At 38.3% G+C, this 22,670-nt stretch overlaps 1 protein-coding gene across 4 annotated transcripts in view; it reads left to right on the top strand.

Moving 5' to 3' along the window:
- FNDC3B (fibronectin type III domain containing 3B) overlaps window positions 1-22,670 on the top strand; it is a 224,593-nt gene that overhangs the window by 170,865 nt on the left and 31,058 nt on the right. For all 4 annotated transcript variants that reach the window (XM_068953972.1, XM_068953974.1, XM_009673755.2 and 1 more), the window contains exons 15-22: window positions 3,245-3,383; window positions 3,999-4,070; window positions 4,854-4,972; window positions 5,877-5,982; window positions 7,702-7,874; window positions 9,073-9,186; window positions 11,710-11,859; window positions 15,587-15,867. In XM_068953972.1, the coding sequence (XP_068810073.1) occupies window positions 3,245-3,383; window positions 3,999-4,070; window positions 4,854-4,972; window positions 5,877-5,982; window positions 7,702-7,874; window positions 9,073-9,186; window positions 11,710-11,859; window positions 15,587-15,867 (1,154 nt within the window). The remainder of the gene's footprint in view (window positions 1-3,244; window positions 3,384-3,998; window positions 4,071-4,853; window positions 4,973-5,876; window positions 5,983-7,701; window positions 7,875-9,072; window positions 9,187-11,709; window positions 11,860-15,586; window positions 15,868-22,670) is intronic.

The following is a 22,670-nucleotide window of genomic DNA, read 5'->3' as shown; positions in this document are numbered from 1 at the left end:
CTCTTATATAAGGCATTATTTTATAGTAGGACCTGATAGATTAAAATGTTAGTCCTGTTTTTTACCATAGAAGTTGCTTATTGCTCAGCCTTTTTGAAACAGGCATAGTTCTTGGTACTGTATACTGTAGAGTACAATCTTGTAAAAATATGGCTTTGGGTCCAAGGTGATCTTGGAGGTGGTTCTGGTCAGCTGTATTTCTTCCCCAAATGGGTGGTCTGTGGTTACAAAACCAATTTCACTTCTGTACTGTTGAGAGGGACCCTGAAAGGAGCTGAGCAAAGACAGCTTCCTGCCTTGACTCAGGGTATCATCTTCACCTGGCATGCAGAAAACGAAGCTTTCCTTAAGAGCGATGGCTCTTAGGTATGCGCAGCTGTTATGTTTTGATTTTCTAGCAGGTGTTAATATCTCCTGCTCTGTGGGTGCTCTGAAGTGTACAGGCCTCCCGAAGAGATGCTTTGAAATTGTCTGCAGATGCAAAATTCAGAAACCCGCCTAATTACTCTTGAAGTCATCAAGCATGGTAGAAGTGCCAAGTGATGTAATCAACTAAAAAAATGTGCGATTTTTACGAAATCGGATTTTCTGCAGCAAGGCTGGCTCCTGTGCCAGCATTTGCAAAGCTGAGGCGGTGAACTGAGCGCTGCTCCACGAGATGGCGATCCGCCACACAGTATGTAGCCCTGGATTTTCTCCTTAGACGGCAAGAAGTTGTCTGTAAAGCTGATATTGGCTGTGCTTGCCATGCATCAGGGTTGCCAAACAAAACAAGTGTCTGGAAACAGCTTTTGCGATTTATAAGTGACACAGTGAGAGCAGGATGTGATAGGTTTGTATCAGCTCAGGAATACTTGGCTTTCCTCGATCTTGATGTGTTCAGTAGCAACAGAAGAATTTCACACAAAGAATTGTTTGAAGCTTTAAAAACAGCTTTGCATATATTGCTTTGTGGAACAGAAGACCTTGTAAAGGTGCATGAGAAACTAGCTAAAGAGTCAGAAAGCTGTCGAAGTAGTGCTAGCAGATGAAAATGAAAGCATATTTAAGGTTCAGCATTGTAAAAGCTCCTGTGATCCTCTGAGGGAAGAAGAAGAATAGCTTTTCTGCAATTTTACTTTGCAATTAAAAATGAATTTGTTAAGGCTGGGTTGATATTGCAGTGGACTGGTTTTCTTCCTCCTGTTACAAGCACAACCCTGACCTGAACAACCCTGAACAGTGCTGAGATGTTCGCTCGTGGTGTGCAGACCAGCAGTAGGGAGCAGCCTTAACTTGGATAAGGAGCCTCAAAACTGTAAAAGAACTAATATCCCAGCAATATTTTTAAACTGACTAGACTTGTCTTTCAGCCTTGGCAAAGTAATGGGTTGACTAATATGGGACTTGGGCTAATAAAGAATTAAGGGGGAAATTTAATTCATGCCAATCCATTTGTGCTTACAGAAGGTACATCCTGCTAAGGTAACATTTTTGATGAAAATAGTTTGATTCATTACAGTGATAGTGGAAGCTTGATATACCATTGCCCAGTGATGTGTTTAGTATCAAGTGAAGGTTTGACAAAGAAGGGTAAATGATACAAAGCTTAACATGAAAAGGTGCAGAAATTTCTTTCTCTGAAGTGTTTGAAATGTCAGCATAAAAAAGGATCACCGATGACTGTTCCCAGTGAGGTTCCACAGCGAACAGAGCTGCTGTACGCTATTTCATGCTTTTACCAGCAGCGAAGTTTTATTTCTGGCAACAGGGTGGGTGACTCCAGGCAGTGGGAGGGAAGCAGTGTCTCTGGAAAAAGTATTGAACATCCTGGTTGAACAATCAGTTTAATATGAATTTTCAGTTCCAGCCAGGCCAGTACAATCTTTAGCTGTATAAATAAGATAATTTGTAAGTTGTAATAATAAGTTGTAATAATATTGTATTACATCTGTACCTGTCACTGATCCCTAGTGCTGTTCCTGGGATGTTTGGCTAGCTCATGTATGTGGTGTTCATGTTAGGGCTTCTTAAATTGGAGAATATTCAGGGAAGAACCAAGAGATGATTAAATGATTGAAAAACGTGACATTAAAAAAAAAAAAAAAGCCACAACCTCAATTAATTTAACAGGAAGATGAATGGAGGTGACAGGTCAATAGGGATCTCCAGTGTGGACGATACTTTGATAACTAGCTTTTCAGTTTAGCAGGCCAAAAGTATTAATTTCCATTTGTGGAAAATTATAAGCCAGGCAAATTCAGATGTTTCAGGAGAAACACAGGGAGGATTTTTGGATTCTCTTTTGCTGGTGTTTTTTAATGTTAATACCAGAAACAAATGTAAAAGGTATGTCCAAGTTCATACAGAAGTTAATACAGGCTTTAATGGCTTCTTTAAAGCAGGAGTAGGGACTAGAGAACCTCAATGAATTTTCTGGCCTTAAACATTGTAAAATGTTTTATTTGAAGGCCTTTTTTAGAAGAGATAATAGGAATGATTATTCCTGAGGATGGCAGAGCTTCCCAAGTGGAAAAGTTCCTGCTAGCTTATATTTACAATTAGCAATTATGAGAAATATTTCATTGCTCACTTTCTTGGCAGCAGATTTAAGTCCCAGAGACTAGTATGAACCCGTATGACTCCCAACAGCCGCAGTTAGACCACTTGGGGTTCTAATATGACTGGGATTGACTCAGCCTCATGGCCAGGTCCTAATGTCTTCTCTTAGCTTAACACTGTTCTCTGTGAAGTCAACAGAAAATATTCTTGAATAGATGCAAACAATTTGTTTGAGAATATTTATTTTGTGTGCATCCTGCTAGTTTGAATAACTGCAGTTTAAGCGTTTGTTATTTGCCTGCAGTTCTACTTAAGTTTTTGATTATGTGCTACTGTTATTAAGTAATTTCTTTTAAATAGCTGTTTGAGATACCTCCAAAATAAAAATAGCATAGATGCTGTTATTATTTTCATCTTCTGTGGCTAAATAACTACATATCGGCATGTGACTTTTTATAGGGAAAAACAGTAATTTTCTTATCCAAACTTACCATGATCTAGTGCTAGTGGACGGAGGGCAGAATTCAGTGTGGTTTCTGAAGAAAAAACACGACAATCAGATATTTATTATATCTGATTGTCCCCATACACCTTGGGATCTGACATGCTCTCTGTTGTAATGATATTTGTGCAACTGTTATGGGAGGTCTTATGTAAAGCTATCAGAAAAGGAAATATTGTTTTTGTTGTGGTTCTGTTTCAGCTGTTTGCTTCTAACGTGGAAGGAAAGAGTTCTCCGAGTGAAATTTTGGTCTGTACAACGAGCCCAGACAGGCCAGGACCTCCAACGAGACCTATTATTAAAGGGCCAATAACATCTCATGGCTTTAGTGTTAAATGGGGTAAGCCAATCCAGTTTATCCAACTACAGCTTTTGCAGGTGACAATATATGTTACTGAATTCAAATGAAATTGTGCAGACACGTGTTATAACTCGGATTTTTCATGCTGCTTCTCAGTTCGGAGCTGAATGTGTTTGGAGAGCTTCACAGCTGTAGTTGTTTGACTACTTAGATATGTAAAAGCACTTGTGTTTGCAGAGTCAAAAATGTTGTTTGCTTTTATTAACTGACTTGTACTTTCACTTAAGCGCCATGTTCAGGCTTTTCACTTTCCGTTTCAAGTCCCATTTCACGTGCGCGGTGCTTATCATTCCGTCTGCTTCCTTTATCAATGATGCAGATCTTCATACTTAACACAAATAATGTGTCTTTTTCGATGCTTTTTCCGTACATTTTCTTTTTCATCTTTCAGAGATGTTATCCAGCCGCCTTATTTTGGCTCATTCTAAAAACTAGCCTGTGCTGCCAACTTCTGCTCTAACAGTTCCCTGCTGTAGTTAGTGTGGGGGAGTTAGTTTGTGAGGGAGAAGGAGCAGGATCAGAAACAGTTTCTGTAATCTTTATGTTATATTTCATTCCTAATTTGATCTACTGATGAGTTTCCTTATTTTTCAGATCCGCCACAGGATAATGGTGGTTCAGAAATCCTAAAATACCTTTTAGAGATTTCTCAAGGCAATTCGGAAGGTAAGTTTGACGTGGTTTTGTCCATTTCAATTCATAATGACTACTGTAAGGGAGTAATGACCTTTTTGGCTATTATTTTTTCAAATATAATCATGTAAAAATAATATAAGAAATTATTGTATCAAATAGCTTAGGTGGTGTTTTCAGCTAAGCAGTCTGGCATCTTCCCAGTACTCAAAGAATTGTAACAAATATGAAATAGAAAACTAAAATTTTTTGTTGAAACATAGGTGGAAGGAAAGAAAAAATCTTCATGTCCTAAGTCGTGATAGCAAAAATAAGAGTTCCATGGACACAGCTTATGCAGAATGCTAAACCTTGTACCATTGAGTAAGATAAACACTAGCAATTAGTATATTACTGTCCTTAATCTATTAATGCTACAAATATGAGCAAAACTCAGTTCCGTACTTGTAGCCTTAAAATGTCCAGGGTTCTCAGGGGAGTTTGCGTTGCGGGGGCGGGAGGGGGAAGGAATTTATCTTTTTATTCTCCTTTTTTTTCCTTCTTTTTTTTTTTATTTTTTTAATAAAGCCAGGTAGAATTTAGACTATAGGACTGAACTTACTGTGTGATTGTGTATATATATGTATATTTGTAAGAGATGTTTTTGTGTATGTGTGTGTGTGTCTTTAAGCAGGAATATTAGTAATATAAATACTAATGACTTTCCTGAAATAATTTGTGGGAAACCTCATTAAAGATTTTCTTTCCTCCTAGACAGTAGTAATCAAGCACTGTTGCATTTTTACTTTTCTAAGCATAGATATAATCTTTTTCTAGCTAATCAATGGGAAGTAGCATATAGTGGATCAGCTACAGAATATACCTGTACTCACTTGAAACCAGGCACTTTGTATAAACTCCGGGCATGCTGTATCAGCACAGGTGGACACAGTCAGGTAAATACTATTTAACAGTAAAAACTCTTGTTTTTATATGTTTTTTCAGAGATTTATCTGTTTTATTTGATAAGTCATTTCTACTTTAAAAAGGAGGTGAAGGTTTTTCCTAAAATTTAGTCTTTGAACTAATTGTGGCAGTAAAGCCACAACAGTTTCAGTTAATCATCACTTGCAAGTTGCTGAAATTTGGAAGACTTTTTTACTTCTGTGTGTGTTTATTTTTTTCAGGCAAATTGCAATTTAGTGAGGTTTAATTTCCTCAAAAGCAATTTGTAGATATTTAGATTTAGGGTACAAAAGACCATAATGTTTATCTGATCTGACCGCTTGCTTGAGAAAGGCTGTAGAATCTCATTACTGTAGGCCTGTACTGACCTAAGTTGGTGATATCGGAAGATATAATGTGTAGCTTGTTACAATAGTTAATCACCTTCTAGGTGGTTGAATTCTTCCTTAAACTTTTTAATTCCATTTTCCAGATGCTGATTCCATTTTCCAGACACTGATTGTCATTTCTGTCTTTGATTTAAAAGCATTTTAGTACTTATACTTTTATTCCTCTGGATATGGCTTTTTAGGATGAGTTGAAGAGCTCTTTAGTGCTTGATATTATATAAAAAGCAATGAAAATTAGAACATAGAGCCGTACAAAATTTTCCAACAAATTTTCCTCTGCTGAAACTTTCATTGGTGCTGATGGAAGAGCTCAGTGGATTGCATTCGTAAATAATATGTTTAATAGTATCTCTTCTCCTTCATTGTTTCTATAAATTATGCCAGTATAGTATTTTAGAAATGGCAGTAGTAGAAAACGATTTTTTGTATCACTTCCTAATTCATGCCTCGCCTTGTAGGCAGTAATCTTATTGGAGTGCTAACTTCAGCTCTTGTTCTTTTGCAGTGTTCTGAGAGTTTACCTGTCCGTACGTTAAGTGTTGCACCAGGTCCCTGCCGGCCGCCAAGGATTCTAGGCACGCCGAAGCACAAAGAAGTTCAGCTACAATGGGGTAAGTGACTGGAGCATGTCACTAGGCGATAGCTTTGTTTTGGATTGTTAGTTGCTAAGCCTTCATTAGCTTTTATTTCTATTGCTGGATTTTAGTAGAAGTTGCAATGTGTTCTGCCTGTTTGGAAGTATAATCCCAACGCCAGTAAAGTCTGTGCAAAACTCTTCATCAGCTTCTATGGCTGCTATTGGGCTCTCTGAACTTAGCTGTCCTCCAGTTGCCCTTTGGGTCTGAAACTGTGTTCCCACTGTTGTTAATTAGGGCATATTTCTATGTCAGGACTGTAAAATAGCCGCTATACTAAAATATCTATCCTTTTATCTCAAAAATACCATGCAATTCAAGATTCTTCTTATTCCTTTGCAGTACTGGCTTAGTAAAGCATTTTACTACTTTTGATTTAAAACTACATTCAGAAACCTGAGTCAGAGCATACTGAAATTTTTGGATGGTGTTTAAACCCCGATCCACAAAATAATCATTGGAAGCTTGTAATTTTGCAAGTATATGCATGGTAGACATGACACTGAACCATCGAAATGCATGTTTTTCAGAATACAAGGTACATGGCAGTATGCAACAAATTCTTTCATCGTTATGATAAACTTGCAACATCCAAGATTTTTTGTGGCATCATCTGTTACATCAAATATTGGATGCGAGAGCATGTCCAGAGCAGCACTATTTCTAACTGATAAATATATCTCAATCTAGTATAAAAATTCAGTTGTACATTCAAGGTTTCATATTGTTTCCTAGAAGATTGTATCTTAGGGTAGAGCACTACTTTTCAGAACTCCACGAGGGGTTAGTTCTGTGGTAGTGGCTTAAGATCTAATGCAAAAATATTACCAAATGCTTTTTTTTTTTTTTTTTTTTTGGTGAACAGAGTGCCCACAAAGAACCTGGTATGAGCACAAAAAAATTTCAGTTTCCCAGAAAGCTGTTATTCCAACTGAAGTTCAGGTTTTACATCATTGTATAGAGATTTGGATTCTCCTAAATGCTTCGTGGTATTTTATCCAGGGTGACTAATAAATTTTGAGGATAGCAGTTGTTTATCTCCTTATTAGAACTTACTTGTGCCTTGCCAGAAATCCCATGTGTAAGCAGTAGTTTTGGAGGGTACCTGACCTGTGCTAGCCTGTGGCCAATGAAAGTCAGCAGCCGAGATTAGATCAGACAGCCACCATTGCCTCATAATTTCTCTCTGATCCAGAAAGAATAACTCAGCACCAGTCCCAATCTTTGTGCAGTTTTCTGTACCCTTGCTGTCTTCTGCCTTACTGGCTAACACGTACCCCAAGTTTGGGGGGGGAGGGGGGGGGGCAGGGAGGGGGGATAGAGTTTGCACACAACACCATCTTCCATATAGGAAAACACAATTCATCAACAGAGGAGGAATAGCTACTGTGTCTTACTCAAGTAATTGGGGACTTCTGATATCCAACACTGCTTCTCGCTCACAAAATGAGAGATCATTGCCTTGGGGAGCTCTTGCAAACCATGGGTCTGACCATGTGAATACTTAGGTTAAAATTAATTTTACTCATTTTGCTTTAAGAATCTTGATCATATGCGTGACTGATATATTGTGGCTAAGGCCTCTGTCGAAGGGGAAAATAATTGCTGAGAGCATGTGTACCTGTGATACATGAAGAATCAAGCCTCCCTGCATACATCCTTACTTTGTTACTGAATTACATGATTTCTTTCTAGATGCCCCTCCATCAGAAAGTGGCTGTCCCGTCTCCGAGTACAGTGTAGAAATGACAGAACCCGAAGAAGTCATTTCTGAAGTGTATCATGGTCCTGATCTGGAGTGCACAGTCAGCAACCTCCTTCCTGGAACGACGTACCGGTTCAGAGTGAGGGCTCTGAATGATGGCGGGGTATGTTCGGTGCGCTGCCGGAACAGGCCCACTCGAGTGCGATTTGACTTTTTCGCACTGGAGGTTGTAGCATGCCTGAGACGTGATACTTGACTGTGATAATGTTAGTGCTGATGAACAGAAAGATGAGGGTGGGGTGGACAAATAGAGTAGAGAGAGAAATTCTTAAAGGAACTTTAGAGGAAGATGTGCAGTTTTGAATCTGATACCCTTTTAAAAAAGGTATCAGGTACTAATATGATTTGACTGACCAAAATCACCTGGATCGAAGTATGCTAAATCTCTACTGATAGTAATATCTGCTTACAAGGAGGGGTCTCTGTTCCTCTTTCACCACATCTCTCCAGTTTTTAAAAATCTTAGTTGTATAAAAAACAAACACTGAAAATTCACTAAGATACTGATATGTTTTGAGGAATGTTTGCATTGTTAATGAATGTTTTTGTTTTAAATTGAAAAAAATTCTTTCTATTTGAGTGAGGTTTGTTGTTATGATTTTGATGGAAAATATGCCTTCCTGCATTTATCAGAAATTCTGATCTGATGACTACTGAAATCTGCTGAAAAAATCCTGTTGATTCGGTGAGGTCGGGGTTGATCCTGCTTGCCAGTGCAAGAGTGTCTTTCTAAGGGTTCTTTTGTAAAGGCAGCTCCAGCAACAGCAAGTGCCATATTGATGGATTTGTTCCTAGGAAGTCTTGATGAACGTAACATAAAAGCTTTAAGTAATTCAGTCACAGGGAATTCTCTTAAAATTTCATTTAGGTATTAGGAAAATATGCAGGACTCTTAAGTTGTTCTGTCTTAAAAAATTCCATTTTTATTTCTGTGAAAAATGAATTACGTACACATGTATAGGTTGGACTTGCTTGCCGGAATGAAGGCAATTGCCTGCCTAGTAGCTTTGCATATATGAAATCTTGACTTGTTGGGAAAAATGCTGTTTTCAAAGTTGCAAAGTATTTCTAGTCCACCTTCTTTGTTTGTCAGCTCTTCTATTTTTGAGTGCACTTTTTTTTTTTTTTTTTTTTTTTTTTTTACACTTCTCAGTAAATTTGGGGTGATTTTCATTTTAACTGGATTCGCCATGGCACAGGAGCATTAAGAAAGTTTCTATGCGCTGTTCTTAAAGCGTCTTTAAGGAGCGAAAGATGTGTGTGTTTATATATTAATATGTAGATACCTCGTTCCCCCCTAGTATGGGCCGTATTCCGAACCTACAGAAATCACCACAGCAGCAGGACCACCCGGCCAGTGCAGACCACCTTCCCTGTCCTTTCTGTCTGACACAAGTGTACTTGTAAGCTGGGAGGTAAGTCAGATGCCCTGAGTGTTTAATTTCCATCCTGCTTATCCAAACCAATTGGGTCATTGCATTCTTGAAAGCCAGCTCAAGAGCTGTTAACTAGTTTAGATTTTTTTTTTTAGAGGAAAACCATATGCACAAACTCTTCTTTTGTAGAAAATCATCTTCTCCACTTTTCTCTTTAAAGAATTAAAGTTGAACATGAGTCATCCAGACCTGGGATGCAGACACATGAGACCTCCTACGTTGGCGTCAAATGATAGACCGTTGGTCTGTTTAGAAGTAAACTCTCTGCAGGCTTTTAGTATGTCAGAATGTTCTGGGCAGGAATTATGAAGCCAAATATTTGATTTTTGGATGAAACCAGAGTCTCTGATATGAAATTAACTCTGCACAAATGCTTATGTTTCAGTTTTTCCTCAGAAATTGTTTGTCTCTTCCCCAAATATTTACTTTGATTTAAGTTTGTATGTGTTCCCTTTCCATTCTCCAGGATTTTTAGGATTGAGATTTTTTTAAATAAATCTTAGCTACAACACTGAAGGGTTGATTGGTGTCATTAAAAGAAAGCGTGGTAACTAATTAAGGCAGAAAAGAAAGGATGTTATCATAAATAAAGCTCTGATATGGAGTGATGTGGCTGTGATTCTGCCAGAGACTTGGTCTGAAAACCTTGCAGCTGCTTCAGCTACAAAAGGATGGCTCCTAACACTGGCAGTGTTGAGAAAGAAGCTACTAATGTTAGTGAGATACTTGAATATATTGATTTGTGCTGCCAGCATATCTAGGCACAGGCATAATCCGAGTTTAAATTTGTAATGGAACAGGTACATTTTGTGTCGTTTTGGGGGAGTTTGTTAATATTTTTTGAAACGTTTTGTGAAGCTAAGATAGAAGTTGCACTAAGCTTTTTAATGTTACCTTTTAAATGAATGCATGAACAGATACTTGCTGTGCCCAGCCATGAGTGAATGCTGCGTTTTTCTGGCATGCTCTGTATTTATATGCAGGATACATTTGTTTATTCTAACTAAAAATGAAGCTTTGGAAGGAATAATATGGTTTGCAATGGTTAGGTTTTCTTAAAGGGCCTATTAATTTTTAGCTAGTCAGAGTAAAAGTGAAAAACAGCAGAAGACTGAGTTTTTGAGGACTCTCTTTTTCTGGTTGCAGAATAACAAAGAGAGCACGCCGTGGTGACTACCGTGCAGTCTACCATGCCTTTTTTGCACATTGGTATAAAACTATGGCTTTTAGGTTAAATTTCAGTTAATTTCTGTTAAATTTCAGTCACACTTTTATTACAGAAAGTTGCAAATGTCAGAATGCTCCTTTGCGGTTACCTCTCATGTTTCCCAGCTTAGCAGTTCTGAAAGCTCCTACTGAAATAGCTGGAAGCTCTGAGGCAATGCTAGTGAACGCTAAATGTGTTTTCAGGGTGGTCATTATGATGTGTAATGATGCTCCATATCCCTTTAATGGAAATTAGACTCCCTACAGGGGAAGTTTCAGGTGCTCCTCTGCTGAGCCTACGCTTTCTCTTTGTTTTCCAAGTAACAAATAGCCATGCTAACAAATTTGCAGCTGTTCAACTGGATGGCTGTGTTTAATTTTTTCACAGTTACTAGTTTTTGTTTTGTTTTTTGAGGCAGATAGATTTGCATGAGTACTTACGTTGCTTTCTGAGTCCCCAGTGGAGAGAAGGAGAAGAGAGAGCTATTTGCTTGCTATAATCACAAAGCGTTTGTCCTATCCTAGACCACACTTTTTAAACTGCACGTAGAGCAGAGGTTCCCCAGTCCACACAGTACAGCACTAAACAGTTCTGGTGAAAGTACAAGATACTTTGTTGTTTGGGGGAACCATGCCATTATGCCTGCTCTAGTGCATCTCTAGCAAATTCAGGTATGTATTCCATGTTTCTGTAGACTTCAGAATGAGAAAGGCGTTGTTGAGGGCATGTGGATCCTATAGGAATTGTTTTGTGGACCTTAAGGTACTCAGGTCCACGTTTCCATGTTCCGTAGTTTGACCATTAGCTTGATGGCTGACTTTCAGTGAAAGCCCCATATAGGCTCCTCACTTGCTGAGGTTTTTCTTTTCCTAGTAACGTGAATAACTCCTCAGGGTTTTTGAAGGCTAGCTCTTCCAAAGGTGTGTTTTGATTACCAGACCAGGGTAGGCTAGACTAGATTGATTGGGGTTTGTGTCTTCATATTGCGCTTCTGCCAAGCCAGTGGAGAGAGAATTTATTACTGAGTGTCTGGATGAAAAGCAAAGTAGTGTTATATAACCAGTGTACGCTTTCTCGTTTCCGTGAATTTCTTTCAGGTAATTTTTGTGCAAAATCGGTCTGTTTCAATAACCTACTATAGAACACTAATTCAGTGTGTGTCCATTTGCAGCGGTAATTCTGTATTAATATAAAAATAAAGGGTTTTTTTTGTGTACTTTATTCCTTATCCAGTGAAACACAACGCTCTGAAGTGTCCATTTCCAAGTTGAACCACATAAATATTTCTGTTGCAGAGTCCTGAATGTTCGGGTGCCGACATTTCTGAATACAGATTAGAGTGGGGAGAAGATGAGGAGTCTCTAGAACTCGTACATAATGGCACAGATACCTGTTTTGAAATAAGTGAGTTGTCAGCGGCAGCACATTACTGCTGTAGGCTACAGGTATGGATTTTGTGAATTTTTGTCTGTGCGTTTTTGCATGCATTGCAAGCTAAGATATAAACATGATTTTCTTCTACTGTGTTTTCATTTTGGTTATTAACCACTAGGAAGTTAAGTGCTCTGCAAGTCAGAAGCGCTATACCTTTATTTTAAATAATGCAGATTATTGTTATCTGTGCAATCAAGCAGTTTAGATTCTGCACAATTCCAAGTGATAAATGAGATGGTTGATATAACTTTTAGCTCTCAAAAATTGCTTTCATGTATCATATGCTTTATTTTCAGTGAATACTGCTGTTAACAGCCACTGATGCAGTCCTCTATACAATTATAATGTGGTAGCCTCTTTCCAGAAAAAAATAATTTTCTAGGAAATGTTAGGTAAACAACTACCTCCCACTTTTCACAGGATGCTGAAGATTCCCCTAGCTTAAATAATAAACTCCAACATCTGTTTCATTTATCAAATAAAGCAAACCAGTTAGTAGATTGCTATGTACCTAGCTGTAGCTGCCGGAAAGTGCAGTCCTCATCTTTACCATTTTGTCTTTTAGGTTTGTAAAATTTGTGTGTTTTCTCCCTCATGTCCACTGAAAAAAAGTAGACAGGAAGTAATGGGAAGTAAAGTAAATGGGAATGAAGTAAAAATATTTTTGTACAAGATACTCTTGCATTCTCTTCCACAAGATTTATTTGCATGCCAAGACAGAATACCACCAGTAAATCCAACCAAAAGTTCAGGTACCCACCCAGCTGGCAAGGCGTGGACCACCCAGGGTATTTCTTTGATCAGAGACAACGTGCTTTGGTCAAATGTTTTCTTATTAAATTTTTTAAACAGGGCACTCAATTTTTTTTTAATGAAGTGGCTTTCTAACCGTTGGCCAAAAGCCGAAGGGCTAGGGCTCCACGCTTGTAAGTATGCTCAGTTGTACTTTCTCACTTTATCATAACTGGCCATATACCTTGTACTGGCAGCGTTAGAAGAAACTAATTGAAAGAACATGTGTGAGTGGACTGGAAGTGTGAGCCAGAAAGTGCAATCTGTTTACATGAGAAGTAAAGCATTTAAAATCCACTGGGCAGGGAGCAAACCATGAAGCACTTTTGTGGCAAATGGTGGAGAACTAGAGGAGATTTTAATGTTTAAAATGCTAGCAGCCAGCTGCATAGTAGCTTTGATTTGGGAGGGGTCATACATTTGTGGTAGGTAACTTAAAATAAGTTCCACCAATCTACCCAAGTTTTAACACATCAATTATAATTTAATTCATAGACCAAAAGTAAATGAAATACCCGACACCACTAAGATGTTTTAATGAAGTCCATCCATGGTCCATGCAATACTTTCCAGAGGGCTTCACCCTGTAGATCTGATCTTTGTTATATACAAAAGCATTTGTCTGAGAAACCATGTTACAAGATATGCTGGAACATTTAAAGAATTATAAGAAAAAAAAATCAAAATATTAGTTGCAGACAAAGAAGGAGAGTTAACTAATTTCAAAAATTTTTGACTATTTTTAAAAACAATTGAGAGGATAATGTTCCTTTCTTATATTTTAGCAGCTTTAACAGAAAATTTTTATTTTATTTTTTAAAAATAAAGATTCCCCTGACTTCTTTTACTCTGCTTTCTAATAAACACACAACATTGCTATCTCAGTCTACAGTAAATCAATAAAAAGAGAGAATCGAAGAATCAGGCATATATAACTGCAAGGAATACAATTTGTCTTTACTGTTGCTCAATTTTTTTTCCTGTAATGAATGTTTCTGAATACAATTGTGGCTTCTACAAAGGGAAATGTTGTGCCATTTGGGGAGGCAAAATATCTAGGAAGCAAAGAAGAATGAAATTCCCATCAGTTATGATGATGAGGTTGTCCAATAAAACAGTTAAAAGCACCACTAAAAATGCACTGCTTGGAGCAAGATACAGATTGCCAAACACTGGTTTACAGGCAAGACAAATAATAGCATTGGCAGACCACGAAACAGGGCTCACTTCTTAACAGTTCTAGGAGCGCTTCACTAAGTAGAAGATGTCCCTGGAGCAGGATTTGTTTTGAAGGGCTTTTTAAAGGGCTGACAAATCTAACTGTATTATCTTTCTTCAGTTGAACAAAACACCTCCTGGAAAAACAAAACAAGGCTATCTATTTGTGTTATGCATAGCAGACAGAATTATTCACTGCAGCTAAGTATAAGCAAGAAACCAAACAATTGGTTGACGTTTCCTTTTCTCACTGTTCTAGCCCTACTGACAAGACTGTAAACCCCAGTTTTCTAGATCAATCATGTTCCGGTGGGAGAATTTGGGCTCACTTTCCCAGCTGCCAAGGAAGCAAGTTTGGTGGATGATGCTGGGGAATTTCAGAAGCTCCTTTTGAGGACCTGTATCTTCTGCACTTCTCTGGTGTAGTGCAGACTGTACCATAATATCCTATCACAAGCTTTCCATGTACCATGTTGGCCAACAGCGTAGTGGGCTGTATCAGGATGAGCATGGATATTAGATCAAGGGAAGCTATTCTTCCCCATTATTTACCATTCTTTCGTATCTGGAATACTGTGTCCAGTTTCGCTCCAGGGAACGATTGAAATGGAGACATTCAGACAGGGTATAAAGAGAGGGAAAAAAAAAACAAGTTGTCACTGTGAGGGTAATTAAGAATTGTAACAGTGACCAGCAACAAACACAATAACAAAATAACAAATAGAACAAAAGGGTTGTGGGTTCTCCATCCTTGGAAGCTTTCAAGATGTGACTGGAAAAAGCCCTGAGCAACCTGGTCAGTACGCAGTGTTGACCCTGCTTGGAATAGCAGGTTGGACTAGATGTTATCCCGAGGTCCTCTTCGACCTGAATGATTCTGTGATTCTGTGCACAAGTGTATATAGTAATCACGAGAAGGTAATGTTAGACACTTCTTGTGCCATTTCATTGCAATCTGTACAGCATTTACAACATACAGAGAAGCAATTGACAAAGAAACAGGACTGTATGACTGTGCCGAGCTGATGTTGGAAATACATCAGCCTCTGTAATTAGCGGTAGAAGTGGGCCAGATTTTGAAACCAGGTTTCCACTGTGACCATGGGTCTATGAATCCAGATGAGAAGCTTGATAGTTGGTCGCTCTGCACTCTTGTGGAAAACGTTGAGAGCTATGCGCTTTGGTAGTTTGCTAGTGATTTGTGACTTCAGGGAAAGTCTAAGTCTTTGATTTAACACTGTGCTGAGTTAGTATTTTCTTTTATCAGAAACTTTTGGTGTGAAATTAGCTATTAATTATATAAGTTAGGAATAAGTGTAGCTGTTAGCAAGCAAAATGACTGCAGTAGGCTGAGGTTTTTTTTATACAGGACAGCATGACAACTCGAGTAGCCAGTTTGTTGGACGACATGATGCCAGCTATCGCTGACAGCGTGACGACTGACGTTTTCTCTTACCAAAGTTTGTTTTTGCTAAAAAGGTTGCTGCTAAGTTTGATTAAATAGCTAGAAGGGCAAAGATAAATATTCTTGAATTTGTCTGAGTGACGCTCCTGAATAACAAAGGAAGATATTAGTTGCTCTAATATGGAGGGCATGAATCATTTAAATGATGCTTATTCTCTATAAAGAATCGATGCAATTGTTCTTGACCAGAGTTCACTATTACAAGCTTGGCTGACATGTAAAATAGAATATTTGTCCTATAAAAATTCTGTTTTGACTCGCAGGCTGTTAACCAGGCAGGAGCCGGACCCTACAGCGATCTAGTAACCTGCAAACTCCCTGCATCTGTACCTGACGCAGTCTCCTCCCTCTCCGTGTTGGAGGATGAGCGCGTGGATGCCTCTCAGATATCCCCCTCTGTGTGCCTTGTATTGAACTGGGAAGAACCATGCAATAACGGAGCTGAGATCACCTCGTACAACATTGACCTTGGTGACATCAGCATTCCTGTGGGAAATGTTACAACTTACGTTATTGATGGTTTGCTGCCAGAAACCTCCTACCGGTGAGTAGATTTTTTTTTGATGTGGTGCAAAAACTGAGGATGAGATTGCACAGCTTAATTTTACATGGGAAGTGTTTATGGATGTAGAGGGAGAAAAGAAAAAAGTAGTGAGCCATCGATCTGATACAATTCCTCTATGAAAGGTTCAAATGGTAGATTTTTATTCCCTTTTTACTCTTCTCTCTCTCTCTCTTTTTTTTTTTTTTTTTTTAATGTTGCTTTACTAAGGTAAGGCTACTCTGGTAAGTAGGTAAATTCCCAAACTAGGAGAACTAAGATTAGAATGCAGGAATGCGGCATCACATTTTTTCAGATGCTAATCAATAAAATTCCAAGGATTTGTATTATTAATATTAACTATATTGATGACTGAGTGTGGATAGCAATTTGTGTGCTATGAACTTTTTATTTGTATGATTTTGAATAGCTATATTTCTTGTTTTTAGCATATGAAAATGAAAGAGAGGAAAATCTGAGTTTAAAATCAATTTCTTGATAATAGTTCAGAGTCTAAATTTTATTTTAAAACGACATTGCAGAAATTTTATTGTTACTTTAATATTCAGGCTTATATGATGTTTTTTTCCCTAACTGGTAACTAAAACAAAAAAAAAATAAATGATTGCAGGCAATGAACAGCAATACAGCAGAAGTCATGTCAGGAGAAATTCTATTTTAAGTACTATTCTAATAAATACTGAAATCTGCTTGCACAGCTCTAAAATTAGACATGGCATAGACCTGCAATAAAATTTTTTTCTTTGTGTTCAAGGGTCACAAGTCTACAAATCTTGTAGAATTTAAATAAAAGATTCAGTTCTCAGATTTTATCATGTACCCTAAAAAGAGAACTTGTAGCAAGTAGAATACACATATGCATACTAAAAGTTATTTAAAGCAAGGAACATGCTTTAATTTTGTGTCCTTTCAGTGCCTAGCACAGTGGGTCTTGATCTTTGCCTGGAATAGCTAGGTTGTAAAACCATGCAGTTTTAAAAAAAAAAAAAAAAAAAAAAAAAAGTAGACTTTAGAGTCTTTAAAGATCCAAATTTTTTAGTAAATTTAAGCTAGTGTTCTTGTCAAAAAAGCAGTCCTATCCTCTTGTTCCTTCTCATCAGGTATTGTCCCCTCTTTTGTGCCAGCAAAGTGTTCCTGCAGCATTGCAGACTGGGAAAACTCATCCTGTTGAAAACTAACCATATTTTGTACCTGGTAAAGGGGTCGAGAGAACAGAACCACCTCCTCTAGTAGTTGTCATGCTTCTGACCTGCCTCTGCCTCCATGTTTTCACATGTTTCTCCCACTGTCTCTTGCATCCGCACTGGTGCTTATGTGATCTTCCTCTAAGCCAGATCAGGGAACTCATCTGGTTGAAGACTAATCAAAAACCTACTAAAACTAATCAGTGAAATAGTTTGGCTATTGACTGACTTACACAGCTGAGGAACTGCGTCGTCTTTGCGCAGTCTGCTCCTTGCTGTCCCGTCGAGGGCCAAAACAGCTAAAGCAAAATAAGAGCTTTGAGCAACCCCCTCGAGGTAGCCAGAAGGGACTACCTAAATTACAGCTCCCTGTTTCTTTAGCTGGTTCCTGCTTGTCTACAGCTTCCTTCTGGCAAATGACCTTGTCTCCAAAGTCCAGAAATGAAAATCTGGAATGAAAGGATGGACAGGATGTTAGGCTACTTTCTAGTTATACCGCAATTTTGTCCCTACAGTTCTTACTCTTGCTACTGTAGGAAATATTGTTTTGTTGAGATCCTACTGATTTTTTTTTTTGGCACTCTAATTTCTTTAATTTGTAAAAGGCACCCTATTAAATTACATATTTTTAGTCTGGAAGTCTACTTGTCTCTGATCTGAATGAAAGGGCAAAAGCACAAGCGTTAACTCTTAACTGTTCTAAATATTGTTTTAGGACTAAGCTCCTAAAAATGATGATGGAGCACAAACCAGTAGATGACCAACCAGGAGCAACAATTTATGAGAGCTTTTTTCTTTAATAAAATAAGAAAAATCAACTCCCAGATTTTGGGACTTGTGTCTGTCAGGGAAGACAACTGACTGAAGCAGAGTTGCAAAAGTACCTCATGTAGCACTGACTGCAATTTGAAGTATTTTTGTGCTAATAAAAATAGACACGTTGAAGAAACATTTTTGTTACCGAATAGAATTGTTAGCTCTTTGAATTGTATTTCTTCTTTAAGCTCGTATACACCAGTCTCTTATCTAGGAATGTCTATGCTCATATAAATGCATCCATAAATAAACACATCCCTTTACCCTTGCACACTCTGGTCTGCACCAAGGGCCACATAAGTGTAAGAATATTGTTCGTTTTGATAAACTACCATGAATGGTTTCCTCGAGCTACTTGAGTAATTGCAAAGTAATTGAGTAATTCCAAAGTGGAATTACTGTTTCAGAAAATGGAATGAAATTTTATAGTAAGAACATGGGAAGCTGTTGATAATTCTGCACTTTTACAAAAGTGAAGGTGGGACACTTTCGAAATATAGGTCTGGAAAGAGTCTCTTTGTCACGAAAGAGCTCCAGGCAATTGCTCTTGGAGTCAGGACACCATGTATTTCCTTTCAATACGTTTATTAAGCCGTATTTTAAAAGATACTGGGTTTTTTTGTCCTCCCGGTTCCTCCTTTTCTGTCCTCCCATTCTAATTGGAAGGGTATTTCAGAATAGCGCTGATCTCATTCTCTAAATTTGTTCACCAACAGTTTTTCTTTTTGTGTCAACTTTGTTTAACATAACTAGCTCTTCTCTCTCTCAAATGCTTGTTCCCTGCTGTGTTTAAAAGCAGCAAACGTGCTTTCTTCTAGGTTTTGTTTTTCCTAGACTAAAAAAGCCAAACACTACTTTTTTTTGAGACTCTGAAATATCTTGCCAAGGTTTAAGCAGAATTTCAAGTAAATTAGCAAAAGGTTTATGTATTAATTTCACATGAATTTCACTGTCAGTGTTTTGGGTTATGGAAACCAGAACTGGAAAGCAAATCTTGGTTATTGCAAATCCACTAAGGCCAAAATTGGAAAGAGGCATTTTTGAATAGCAGTGTGATTCGAACAGTGTGCCCACGCGTGTCCGCTCTGTGGGGTGGTTGGTTTGGGTCTGGCATTGCTCCACTGCTCCCAGCTTCTGATTGGGAACAGCTGCGCACGTGAGCATCTCGGAGGATAAATGAATCAAGCTCAGGTCTCTTTGCAGAGCTGAGCTCGGAGCCGGCAAGTTTGGTGGATTCTGTTTCTGGGTTGGTAGCCAATCCACCTAACGTGCTGCGAGAAGGATTTGCATCCCAAAACACATTTTAGACATCAGAACTGGGGCATACATCCGCCAGGCAGCTAATGGCCAGCACTGAGCTGATTTTGAGAGGGCACCTGCAATATTGGGCACAGCCCAGCACTCCTCCTGCAAAAGGCAGATGCCTCCCAAACACCATCTATAAGCATCAGCTCTGGCTGTTGATGACTAGCCAGCCAGGTGCAGAAATATGGAGTGTGTGTATTCTGTAATCCGTCCATTTCACTGCTGTAGTCATGAAGCTCTGATAATAGAATAATAATACTTGGACCAGTTTTCTGTGAACTGATGTAACTGGAAGCGAGTTAATACATATTCCACAATAAGCAAGTATTCAACAGCAATAGAAATATCAATATTTTGTTACACTCTGTTCCCAGGCTTTGCTCAATATTTTCCATAATTAACTGTGCTGTACAGCTGTATTAACTTCACTGTAAAACCACTTTTAGGAATGCTTCTTTTGCGTTAGCGATAAACATAGTAGCTTTATTAAAGTTTAATAGCAACAGTTATTTTTAATTTGGTCTAGGAATAAACATTTTAAACGCTTTTAATTTCTAAGCTGTATTGAGAGAAAGATCTTTCGAGAACGAACATGGATGCTCAAGTTAGCAGTGCTTAAGTGGATTATAAATCCAAATTTATGCCATAGAGTGGGAAACTAAATCTTACTCTTTCAGGGCTGGAGCGTTATCTGAGTGGGAATCCAGGGGCCTGGTTTGTCCTGGAAGCTGTGAACAACTGTGGCGTTCAGGCTGATGATGGGCATAGGCCCTGCTGCTTCTCCTCCCTTTTGAAGTCTGCAGCGTTTTGACTCAAACAGGTTTTTGCAGGCACATGTACTTAGAATGCCACCAATTGCATCAACCTTATGGGAACTGGTGAATCAAACTCTTCTCATATTAGATGATGTAAGATTAATTCAAAAGTGTTTTTTCAGTCTGCTGGAATACTATACAAAAGACTTTTTGACCAGTCTGAAAATAGCATCCTACTTAGTGTGTTTATTCTCTTGGGTCAAGAATCTCATAATGATCTATGAAAGGTCATTGAATGGTTTCTAAATTTGGCTAGGCTAATTTTTTTTTTAATGTTGAAAACAGGCAATGGGAAAATGTGAGACTGAATACAAATAACATTGTCCAGGGTCCGCAGAATTAGGTACTAGCCCTAAATTTACTATTTACATTTTCGAAAAACTGACTTTAAAATTGTGATTGTCAGATTTGAAAATGACCTTTCCAGTACAGTTTTTAGGATACTTTAAGTTAGAAATCTTTAGTGAAAATATTGAAAGGAGTTCAAAGCGTGATTTTCACTGCAAATAGTTCTACATACTTGCACACTGTTTTTATATAAAAATAGAGATATTAACTGGAAACTGGTTTTTCCCAATATCTGTTCTGTAAACAATAATTGGTTTGCACTTGGTTGTGAAAGTTTTATCTTTCCCACTATGGGCTGTGCCACCAAGCCAGAGGAGCTCACAGAGTGTCCTCTGTTGGGGCAGGGACATGAGGAAGTATCTCAGGTGGAGATGCTGCAGTACAAAGTGCTCCTGACCTGCAGTGTGCTCTCCCTCCCTTTCCAGGGGGGTTCCTTTTCCTTCTGTTTCTTCTTCTCTTTCTTCCTTCTCCCCTTCCCACAGCACCCATGGATGTTTTCAAGGCCTGATATCCCTTGAGGAAATGCTGTTATGGTTCAGAGAGAGGCGAGAGCTAGGTCTGGGTTAGACTGCTGTTTGTGCGTGTCCAACGAAGCTCAGCGACTCAGGGTGAGAGCAGCAGTCTACACAAGATTTAGGAGTGGTGCAATCAGCAAAGACAAGCAAACCATGTCCAGCTATGTTAGATTCAAATATAGGAGTTATTGCATTCCCAGGGTCATTGTTCATCTGGAAAGCTGCCTTTCTCTGTTTTAAGGCTCACGAGTTTTCATCACGTGACTCCTTCGCGCGTTCCTTCCTGCAGTGATCCTACAGTACTGTAAAGGAAAACTCTCTGAGCCAAATTCAGCCCTTGTGGCAAAACTCTGAATGAGACGAGAGTATTCTGAGCGTGAATTTGAGGACAGGATTTGACACTTTTTTTAATAGTCAAATGAGTTGTTATTATCCTAGAAGTTTACTTAGAATACAGAAGAATGTTTTTAGCATACTTGATATTTATTAAAAGGGGAGAGATCTTTGCTAGGGATTATTTTTTCCCTTTTATTAATTCTACCTAATCTTTTTCTAATGTTAGAGCTAAAAACTTACTCTTCAAAGAAAAGTAATTGTTAATATGCTATTGATGTGTTCTTTAATCAAAATAAGTAGCTATGCTCACCGAGATAGCTCTATTTATCTTCTACGTTCTCTGAAGTAGGCAGCTGTAATGATATACCAGATTTTCTCCCTTCTCCCCCTACCACCTTCGCCAGGGAGTTCCTGGCTTCTTGGTAGCCAAAAGTTTTGAGAAAAAGCAACACTTCTTGTAGAGTCTTTTCCCATGAGAAAATATTAGTCTACTGTGCACAGGATTTTCAAAGTCAATGGCATCTGTCCAGCTATCTGAACTAGGCTACACTGTCTAAAAAGCTAATCAGTTTTCCCAGGCTGTTGTCTCTTATTTCTACTTTGATTTAACAAACTTTTGAAACCTTTCAGGATCATCTGTAGCAATACTTCTGTTTACGCAGAACTTCATAGCTATACCCCTCACAGCTCTTTCCAAATGCATATTTTACTTTTTTTTTTATGATGTTGCTATTGATGTTACCATAGTAAGACTAGCACTCTTCACTCATTTCTGTAAGCAGGTTCGCATTGTGTGAATTATTAAACTGTGGTGCAGAGAGATAAGCAAGAGTGACAAAATAGTAGAAGCCCGGAGTCATTACTTTAAGAAATAAATAGAATTTAGATGATTAGCTCAATTTTAAGAATGTTTCCAAATAAAAACTTCTATGAGTATGTAGGTGATCTGGTTTTCTCTTCTTCTAAGTACGCTTAATTTGATTCAAATGGCTTAAGGAGCTTTTGTTCATCTTGTGGGAGTGACCTGAGTCCAATTTTTATTTGATCTAATATGTAATTCATTGATCATGACTTTATCCAGTGTGTGTAAGACTCCAAGAGCTAATTGTTTGCTCACGTCTTGCAAGCTATTAAGATGTGCAATACCAGACTAGCAACGTGTGGAAAAGTTGTGCGTTTAACCTTCTGGGGTTAGCTCTTCCCAGTGGAATTTCGTGCACTCAGTGTGTTTTGTGTGACGTTACAGATGCTGAAATAAAACTGTTCACTGGTCTTCAGAGATATTTACCAGTCTGGATATAGGTTTTCTGGCAGCTACATTCTTGCTTTCAACTGATGATTTTACCTAAATTAACTCACAGCTTGTTATAATGACCTGTGCTAGAAAAGTGCAAGCCCCTTTTACGTTTTATTTATTCATAATTACATGTGTAATGTTTTCCAGCCATCACTTGTATTTATGCCTC

Source organism: Struthio camelus, chromosome 9, assembly GCF_040807025.1.
Source record: "Struthio camelus isolate bStrCam1 chromosome 9, bStrCam1.hap1, whole genome shotgun sequence".
NCBI classification, from domain to species: Eukaryota; Metazoa; Chordata; class Aves; order Struthioniformes; family Struthionidae; genus Struthio; species Struthio camelus.
This window is presented reverse-complemented; position numbering and strand designations above follow the sequence as displayed.